The sequence below is a fragment of the Podarcis vaucheri genome, assembly GCF_965113315.1.
Source record: "Podarcis vaucheri genome assembly, chromosome: 1".
Classification (NCBI taxonomy): domain Eukaryota; kingdom Metazoa; phylum Chordata; class Lepidosauria; order Squamata; family Lacertidae; genus Podarcis; species Podarcis vaucheri.
In genome coordinates, this window is record NC_138759.1 from 10,176,444 (window position 1) to 10,187,001 (window position 10,558).

Genomic DNA, 10,558 nt, shown 5'->3' on the forward strand with positions numbered 1-10,558 from the left:
GTCTCATAATGGCGGATCCCGATTTAACAAAAAACGGTCCGCAGTAGTGGCATACATAAATAACCTTTTCTGACACCTGGGAATTTCAGTCTGAATTATCTCCAACAGAAAGGACTCTGGTTTTTTTTGGAAAGTACTTTTAAACATTTTTTGCAATTCATTATGGATCATTTCCCAATACAGTCATACCTCGGGTTACAGACGCTTCAGGTTGTGTTTTTTGGGTTATGGATGCGGCGAAACCTGGAAGTACCGAAATGGGTTACTTCCGGGTTTTGGCGGTCGCGCATGCGCAGAAGTGCTAAATCATGCTTTGCGCATGCGCAGAAGCGCCGAATCACAACTGGTGCGTGAGTATACACACGGGGCACTACGGGTTGTGAACGCTGTGGGTTGTGAATGTGCTTCCCACACAGATCACGTTCGCAACCCAAGCATCCACTGTACTCTTTTACCCTTTTCCAAGTCCACTACATATGAAAGAATGTTCCCTCCACCTCCTGGTTAACGCTTACTCTCTGCTCTCCATCCCCAACAGAGTGGAGGCTCCCAGATGAGTCTCTCGGCCATCTCTCACAGCGACAGTGCTTCTTCGACCCAGTCCCTGTCACACGGAGGGGTTCCAGAACTGCTGGTGGGCCTATCCTACAATGCCACGACGGGGCGGCTGTCTGTCGAAATGATCAAAGGCAGCCACTTCCGGAACCTGGCTATTAACAGGCCGCCTGGTATGTAAAAACATTTTGTTTTGTTTTTGTAGCCAGCATGCAGAATCTCCTAGCTTAGCAGATGTGTCTGGGCTTGAATTCAGAAGCTTGCGGTCAGGGGCAGAGGGGCTGTTATGTACTGAGTTGAATAGGATCCAGAATGTAGCAGCCTGATTGGTCCTAGAACAATAGGATTCAGAATGCAGCATCTGATTGGTCCGCAGGAGCCACCCAATCCAGCTCCAGGTGGAAGTGAATCCCCAACATGATTGGCCTATAGGTAAAGGTAAAGGTACCCCTGCCCGTACGGGCCAGTCGTGTCCGACTCTAGGGTTGTGCGCCCATCTCACTTAAGAGGCCGGGGGCCAGCGCTGTCTGGAGACACTTCCGGGTCACGTGGCCAGCGTGACGAAGCTGCTCTGGCGAGCCAGCACCAGCGCAGCACACGGAAACGCCGTTTACCTTCCCGCTATAAAGCGGTACCTATTTATCTACTTGCACTTAGGGGTGCTTTCAAACTGCTAGGTGGGCAGGAGCTGGGACCGAAAGACGGGAGCTCACCCCGCCGCGGGGATTCGAACCGCCGACCATGCGATCGGCAAGCCCTAGGCGCTGAGGTTTTATCCACAGCGCCACCCGCGGCCTATAGGAGAATCCCGGAATTAGCCAATCACATGGGGCCCATTGTGTAAATAATGTATATAAAGCAAACATTTTGGGGTAACTTCCATTCCTCGCTGTTGTTGTTGTTTAGTCGTTTAGTCGTGTCCGACTCTTCGTGACCCCATGGACCAGAGCACGCCAGGCACTTCTGTCCTCCACTGCCTCCCGCAGTTTGATCAAACTCATGCTAGTAGCTTCAAGAACACCATCCAACCATCTCATTCTCTGTCGTCCCCTTCTCCTTGTGCCCTCCATCTTTCCCAACATCAGGGTCTTTTCCAGGGAGTCCTCTCTTCTCATGAGGTGGCCAAAGTATTGGAGCCTCAACTTCACGATCTGTCCTTCCAGTGAGCACTCAGGGCTGATTTCCTTCAGAATGGAGAGGTTTGATCTTCTTGCAGTCCATGGGACTCTCAAGAGTCTCCTCCAGCACCATAATTCAAAAGCATCAATTCTTCGGCGATCAGCCTTCTTTATGGTCCAGCTCTCACTTCCATACATCACTACTGGGAAAACCATGGCTTTTACTATACGGACCTTTGTTGGCAAGGTGATGTCTCTGCTTTTTAAGATGTTGTCTAGGTTTGCCATCGCCTTTCTCCCAAGGAGCAGGCGTCTTTTAATTTCGTGACTGCTGTCACCATCTGCACTGATCATGGAGCCCAAGAAAGTAAAATCTCTCACTGCCTCCATTTCTTCCCCATCTATTTGCCAGGAGGTGATGGGCCCAGTGGCCATGATCTTCGTTTTTTTGATGTTGAGCTTCAGACCATATTTTGCGCTCTCCTCTTTCACCCTCATTAAAAGGTTCTTTAATTCCTCTTCACTTTCTGCCATCAAGGTTGTGTCATCTGCATATCTGAGGTTGTTGATATTTCTTCCGGCAATCTTAATTCCGGCTTGGGATTCATCCAGCCCAGCCTTTCGCATGATGAATTCTGCATATAAGTTAAATAAGCAGGGAGACAATATACAGCCTTGCCGTACTCCTTTCCCAATTTGGAACCAATCAGTTGTTCCATATCCAGTTCTAACTGTAGCTTCTTGTCCCACATAGAGATTTCGCAGGAGACAGATGAGGTGATCAGGCACTCCCATTTCTTTAAGAACTTGCCATAGTTTGCTGTGGTCAACACAGTCAAAGGCTTTTGCATAGTCAATGAAGCAGAAGTAGATGTCTTTCTGGAACTCTCTAGCTTTCTCCATAATCCAGCGCATGTTTGCAATTTGGTCTCTGGTTCCTCTGCCTCTTCTAAATCCAGCTTGCACTTCTGGGAGTTCTCGGTCCACATTCTGCACTTCTGGGAGTTCTCGGTCCATTCCTCGCTACTATGAGCTGAATAAAGAGCATGAAATCCACACTCGACTCTGAGTATATTTTATTGCCCATGACATTTTATATAGAAAGGAGGGGTATAAATGAAGCTGGAGATATTTCTCCAGACAGTGCAAGGCAATTTCAAGGAGAGATTGGGGCTTGAGGGCGTGTTCACACATCCCCACTCGCACCTAGAAATGTCTAAGGATTCCGATTTAAACAGAAACAGGCTGGATATTACGTGTTTTTCCCCATGTCTGGGACAGAAATCAATCCAGCAAATACAACCGGCATTCCGCGGCGGCCGTCAGTCTGCAAACAATACGTAATTAATTACGCCACTCCCCCTCAATTTGAATTGTATTTCCATTGCATTGAAATGAACGGGGTGGAATAATGTTTTGAGGATGTGACTTTGCTAATTGTGAAAGTCACAAAGCTTTGCCACAAAGGACAGCGAGGCAAATAACAGAGTTTTGGGCGGAAGACGAACTGCAGCAGAATGGAAACGGCGGGACAGAAAACAACGCCTTCTTGTGCAGGTTTATTGTGTTGCCTGAAAAAAAATACTTGTTTTATTGGAGGCAGCGACACCTGTTTGATTGGAGGCAGCAACAGGGCAAAATAAATAGGTGTCACTCATTGGAAGCGATGGTTCCTAGAGCATCAGAAATGTATTGCATAAGACTCTGCTTTTCAGAGAAGGTTTCCTGGTGACATAGGAGGAGCATAGCAAACAAGGGCGGATTGTCCTGCCGCAACGCTGATAGTGAAATGATTTAACAACTCTCGTTAGCTGAGCTTTGGCCTCCGCCCTGCAAAGCAAATTCCATTTCCTCCATTTATTTTATGGTTTGTTTGGTTTTTGCTTGAGCCAATCACATCCTGTAGGAGCCGAAAGCATCAGTCGCACTTGGAGACACCTTTTTGTGTCTTATTAACAAGCTGTGGGCTTAGCGCTGAACCCCAGTCAATGGTTCCTGCTGGTGAGAATCGAGCTGTGTCGTGCTGACTTGCAGAACTTCTGACTGCAGCTTTCAAGGCCCCTTATTCCTCGGGAAGCACCATTAATTGTGTTAATGATCCATATGGCTGAGTCATAGAATCATGGAACTATAGAGTTGGAAGGGACCCTGAGGGTCATCTAACCCCCTGCAATGCAGAAATCTCAACTGAAGCATCCATGGCAGATGTTTAGTCAGAATCCCCTTGTGGCGATCACACAGGGTCCCTGGACGTTTCACCGTCTATTGATCCCTATCCCACCGCTTTATTTCTCGCTGCCACCACCCAGGCCCTACCTGGTACAATACTGAGTCCAGTCAGGGTTCAATTGGAACATAAACTTCTGTTTATTTATTGCAGTTTAACAAGCGTGTGGTTTCATAAACGGTATCGGTCAATTACATTCACGGGGTGCCTATCCAGACCTATAACTTCCGCTACCTGCTCTCACTCACTAAGCCACCTCTCAGATATTTACTTGCCTTCCTAGCCCCTAACTGTTCCTGACTCAGCTTATTTCTCTACACTAACTCAACCTGCCCACAGACTCTATCCCAATTCACTCCCACTCCAGCCAACCACCCAACTCCCAACGAACTCTTCCCTTCGCCCCTCCCAGAGCTGGTTTTATAGTCCCACTGACTCCACCCCCCTGGGTTCTGATTGGGTAACCTGTTTAACTATTTCACCTCCAGCATTCACATATGTTAACGTCACACCTCTTTCTTGCAACTTGAAGCCATGGGTTCGAGTCCTACCCTCCAGGGCAGAAGAGAACCAGCTCGCTCCATCTTCCATGTGGCAGCCCTTGAGATATATGGAGATGGATCTCATATCTCCTCACGGTCTCCTCTTTTTCGGGTTAAGCTCCCTCAACAGTTCCCAGATCTTGATCATCTTGGCCACCTCCTGTGCATTTTCATAGAGTTGGGCAGCAAATTATTTTCCATGTTCTTGTTTTTCTTCTGACCTGAAATGGGAACAGTAAAAGGCGAAAGATTTATACGATCTGAAGAGAAACCACTCAATGAGCTTTATGGCAGCAATAATAATAATAATAATAATAATAATAATAATAATAATAATTTTATACCCTGCCCATCTGGTTTCCCTAGCAACTCTGGGCGGCTCCCAACAGAATATTAAAAACAGAATAAAACATCAAACATTAAAAACTTCCCTAAACAGGGCTGCCCTCAGATGTCTTCTAAAAGTCAGATACAGTGGTACCTCTGGTTGCGAACGGGATCCGTTCCGGAGGCCCGTTCGCGACATGAAAAGCCCGCAACCTGAAGTGCCGTATCTGCACAGGTGCGCGGCGTGATTTGGTGCTTGTGCGCATGCGTGAAGCGTGATTTAGCGCTACTGCGCATGCGCGAGCAGCGAAACTCTGAAGTAACCCACAGCCTGAAAAAAAAACCTAACATGAAGCAAACGTAACATGAAGTATGACTGTAGTTGTTTATTTCCTGGGCATCTGGTGGAAGGGCATTCCAGAGGGAGGGTGCCACTACTGAGAAGGCCCTTTACCTGGTTCCCTGTAATTTCAATTCTTGCAGTGAGGGAGCCGCCAGAAGGCCCTCAGAGCTGGACCTCAGTGTCCGGGCAGAACGATGGGGGTGGAGATGCTCCTTCAGGTATACTGGGCCGAGGCTGTTTAGAGCTTTCAAGGTCAGCACCAACACTTTGAATTGTGCTCGGAAACATGCTGGGAGCCAATGTAAGTCTTTAAGGACCAGTGTTATATGGTCTTGGCGGCCACTAAGTGAGGATTAGAACCCAGGTCCATGTTTGATACTAGAGGACTGAACAGCCAGATAACTAGCAAGGACTGGTGTGTGATAGTGTGTGCAGTGATGGGGTCCAACCCTCGTATCTTAAAGGGGGCACACTGAGTGCATCTTTCCTGGGAAGAGTTAACCTGATAACTCTTCTTCCAGGAAAAAAGCTACAATAAATAAAATACTAAAAGAGAACTGTAAAAGAGATCGCTCTCTCATTCCCCCAAATCGCTTTGTTTCTTGTCTGCCGTATTTTTCGCTCTATAAGACGCACCAGACCACAAGACGCACCTAGTTTTTGGAGGAGGAAAACAAGAAAAAAAATATTCTGAATCTCAGAAGCCAGAACAGCAAGAGGGATCGCTGTACAGTGAAAGCAGCAATCCCTCTTGCTGTTCTGGCTTCTAGGATAGCTGCGCAGCCTGCATTCGCTCCATAAGACGCACACACATTTCCCCTTACTTTTTAGGAGGGAAAAAGTGAGTCTTATAGAGCAAAAAATACGGTACTTAGATTTTTACGTCACTGAAAAAAGCACACCCAACCACTTAGGTTTACATAAAATAGTATAAGATATTCATTTAAAAAGCAATAAAAGCAGACTTTTTAAAAGCTTCTGAATAAAAAATATTACAATATTCAAACAAACATACGTAATAGAATTACATGTCTGGGGGAGGCTTGTGTGTATGTTTCCCAAATGCACACTTAAGGTACACTGATGTGTTCATCCTAGAACTTGTAGCAAAATGTCTGAAGGCTGTTCATTCAAAACATGTACAGAAAAACAGACACACACAAACACTGGTGACAGCAGCAGTGACAGAAGAGGAAGCTGCCTAGAGAGGAACTCCTTGCTTCTGAGCCGTATACAAGTGTTTTCGCGCCAGAAGCGAGACATTGCACCTTGTTTCTCAGGCGCAGAGGTGTGGAAAAGAGCGCGTCACAAAGAGAAAGGAGCGGGATGCTCTCAGGGGAAGATTGAGGGTTGCCATTCCAGTTGTACTCAGCTAAATTCCACGCAGAGCAGACCTAACGAAAGCTAAGTTCGTGAATTTCAACACATTCGCACTGGGCTGTTGATGTTTGGTGTTGATTCTGTCCATGATATTCAAGTTAGGGCTTAGGGCCCTCGTATTTATGGGACCGCCTCTCCTGGTATGCCCCGCAGAGGAGCTTAAGGTCCATGAATAACCATAGTTTAGAGGTCCGGGCCCTAAGGAAGTCAGATTATCCTCCACCAGGGCCAGGGCCTTTTCAGTGGTGGCTCCGACCTGGTGGAATGCTCTGACCCATGAGACAAGGGCCCTGCAGGATTTAACCTCCTTCTGTCGGGCGTGTAAGACAGAGCTATTCCACCTGGCCTTTAATTTGAATTCAGCCTGATCTTTTATTTCCCTTCCCTTCCCTTCTCTTCCTTCCCCCTCCCCTTTTATTAAGATTACCTGCTCTGAGACCCCACAGCTAATTCTCCCCTGGCCTCCTCGCTGGCCCAAGTAGGACTAATTCAGCCAGCTAGCCCTGATGATTATCTAATGCTTCTTAGATGGATTTCCCCTAAATTGATTTCTGAACTTTGAATTTTATTGTTATTCATGTTTTCATACTGTATTTTAAGCTGATTTTACAATTCAGTGTTTTAAATTTGTTGTTAGCCGCCCTGAGCCCGGTTTTTGAACTGGGAAGGGCGGGGTATAAATAAAAAAATATTATTTATTGTTATTATTATTAGTAGTAGTACAGTGGTGCCCCGCAAGACGGATGCCTCGCAAGACGGAAAACTCGCTAGACGAAAGAGTTTTCCATTTTGGAGGTGCTTCGCAAAACAAATTTCCTATGGGCTTGCTTCGCAAGACGACAATGTCTTGCGAGTTCCTGCTGGTTTTTTCCCCTTCCCCCCCTTTTTCTAAGCCGCTAAGCCGCTCATCAGCTGATCCGATCAGCAGATAAGCTGCTAAAAGCCGCTAATAGCACTAATCCGCTAATCCTTCAATGGGCTTGCTTCACAAGACGAAAAAACCGCTAGACGAAGAGAATCACAGAACGGATTCTTTTCATCTTGTGAGGCACCACTGTATTGTGGCAATTCTTCCTGGTTAAAAACTGGCTGTTCATCTCCAAAACAGCCCTCAGGGGTGGCTTCAAAACAGAGATAAGCCACTGACGTAGCGCTTACATTTTTTCCCATTAGACTAGACTAGACTAGACTAGACTAGACTAGACTAGACAAATAGAATAGAATAGAGGGTCCCAAGGGTCATCTAGCCCCACCCCTTCAATTCTGGAATCTCAGCCAAAGCATCCATGACAGATGGCCATCCAACCTCTGCTTAAAACCCTCCAAGTCCACCACCATATCATCATATCATATATTATCATATCATACTTGCATTGTGGGGGGTTGGAATAGATGACCCTCGGGTCCCTTCCAGCTCTTAAGATTCTATAAATTACATATTTAGAAACAATAACCCAGGGTTAGGCAACCTAAGGCCCGGGGGCCGGATTACCTTCTAAATCCGGCCCGCGGACAGTCCGGGAATCAGCGTGTTTTTACATGAGTAGAATGCGTGCTTTTGTTTAAAACGTATCTCGGGGTTATTTGTGGGGCATAGGAATTTGTTCGTATTTTTTTTTCAAACTATAGTCCGGCCCCCCACAAGGTCTGAGGGATGGTGGACCGCCCTCTGCTGAAGAAGGTAAATAGTAAATTGAAGGAGTTAATTTTACTAGAAAGATGATTTTGGAGAGCTGTTACAAGGTGATACATTGAAATTCAGTTAGGGGGGATTCGAGGACATCAGTTAACAAGGAAAGATAAATTGGGTTTAAGAAGTAATATGTGTTTATATTTTTATTTCTTTTTAGTACTGTAATGTGTTTTCTATTGTGTGTGTTTTATGTTATATTTGTTATAAATGTGGAAAAGCAATAAAAAAAATTGGGAAAAGGTTGCTGACCCCTGCAATAACCTGTCCCTTCCCCCTTTCTTTGCATGTCCATTTTTTGTCCTGCAGACACTTACGGAAAGCTCTGCCTCCTCAACTCCGTCGGCCAGGAGATGTCCCGCTGCAAGACGTCCCTCCGCCGGGGGCAGCCGAATCCCGTCTACAAAGAGACTTTCGTCTTCCAGGTTGCCTTGTTCCAGCTGTCGGACGTCACACTGATGATCTCCGTCTACAACCGCCGCAGCATCAAGCGCAAGGAGATGATCGGCTGGCTCTCCATGGGGCAGAACAGTAGCGGGGAGGAAGAGCTGAGCCACTGGCAGGAGATGAAGGAATGCAAGGCTCAGCAAGTGTGCCGGTGGCACACTCTCCTGGAATCCTAAGGGGAAGAGCCTCTGAGGTCCTGGCATGGCGGTTGTCTCCTCCCGAGGCCCAGAGGGTTAGGCCAACCCTCCCTGGCGTCCCAAACATGAAGGACTACCAAGTTCCTGTTATGAACTGGACTTCTGACGATTTTTACTAGTCACAGTTGTACTTGCACTCTTCCCCTTCCCCAAAAGATCTCTCAAAACGACAGCCACGCCATTGGAAAAGTCAGAGCAGGATTGGCACTCGGATCCGGCCCCTCAGAGAAGTAGGCCAGGGCTGATGAACCTTTTCCGCTCCCGGGGCCTCATTCTGATCTCGGCAACCTCCCGAGTGCTGCATGCGACTGTTGAGCAGGGACAGAGGCAGAATTGGAGGGGGGGCGGCAATGGGAGGCGAACGTTACATTTGTCCAGTAGGCTGAATTTCTAGACACCCACAGCACACAGTCCTTGTCCACACCAGCAAGAGACGTTTTTAGGGTTGAAAGGATGCGTTCCGGCCAGGGCATTGAGTTTTGAGGACCAGATTGCAAGGCCTGGGGGGGTCTGCGTACATTCCCTGAGAACCCCCGCTTCCAAACGAGGCTTTCTTTGTCTTTGGTGATGCCATCATGTAGCCAAATCTGATTGGTTGGCCAGTGGAAGAGGGTCTGTAAACAGCAGCAAGTTGTCATGCAAGAAGTATGCATTGAGGGTACAGTTTTTCTCTTCAAAACCCTCTCCATCCCCTTTTTCCACGCCAAAAATAATGCTTTCTGGGGAACATTTGGCTCAGCTCCGATTTGCTTATACGATGGCAGGCGCTGAGACGACGTTTGGAACAGGCTGCTTGGCAAAGAATGGAAAGAATGAGTGGTTCCGATGGGAATGCTTGGTAGAAGCCATGGAATGGAGAAAACAGTACCTAGAAGGCTGGCCGTCAGCACTATAGTGTAGGATAGTCGGAGATACTGGGCATAAAAGCTGGTCTGTCCATGATAGACCCTGCTCAAGTCTTCCTTTTTAATTTCTCAGCCTCCTCCAAGTGTGGTCCTTCCGTTTTCTAAACTGAGCATAGCCTATGTGTTTTTGCTGAGCCACACCTCTGCTCAGCCCAAGCAGCCACAGTCAATGATCAGAGATGATGGGATGGCAATCCAACGATACTTGGAGGGACACAAATGCAGAATTCCCAGTATAAGCCCATGAGGGATAGAAACTTCGTTTTAACAAGTTGAGGTACAAAGCTGCACACAGAAAAACTTCTGGCAAAGCTTGGCTTGTGCATTCAGAACATGAAGGGTGTTGTGGATGGTGCCATTTGTATGGTTTAGCTAATAGATGGAGTTTGTTGGATCTGAGTAGAGAGTCAGGAGTTCCCTCTCTGGGAGCAGAGACTGCAAAGATTTTGGTATGAGCTTTCGTGTGCATGCACACTTCCTCAGATACACTGAAACAGAAGTTGCCAGATCCTTCTATATAGTGAGAAGATGGGGAGGGGTATTACTCAGAAGGGTGGTGGGAATGGGAGATTGGCAGATAGCTGGGATGAGCCTGTTGACGACTCTTAACGACTGTAATACTGTAATACTGGAAGGAATTTTTTTATTTTGACTATGGCAGACCAACACGGCTACCTATCTGTAACTGCAAAGATTTTGTCTAGCTTCTAGACTGGTGCGTCCTCTACACCTCCCATGAGGAAAGGAGAATCATCTGAAAGAAGCGGGACCTGAATGTGCAGTACATTGGGTCAGGACTCAGTGGAACACCAATTAAGCCCCCCCCC

At 47.0% G+C, this 10,558-nt stretch overlaps 1 protein-coding gene across 6 annotated transcripts in view; it reads left to right on the forward strand.

Annotated features, from left to right (window-relative positions):
- SYT16 (synaptotagmin 16) overlaps positions 1-10,174 on the forward strand; it is a 116,743-nt gene extending 106,569 nt beyond the window's left edge. For all 6 annotated transcript variants that reach the window (XM_082217965.1, XM_082217966.1, XM_082217968.1 and 3 more), the window contains 2 exons: positions 539-728; positions 8,492-10,174. In XM_082217965.1, the coding sequence (XP_082074091.1) occupies positions 539-728; positions 8,492-8,805 (504 nt within the window). In that variant the 3' untranslated portion in view covers positions 8,806-10,174. The remainder of the gene's footprint in view (positions 1-538; positions 729-8,491) is intronic.
- Positions 10,175-10,558: the final 384 nt, after the last annotated feature.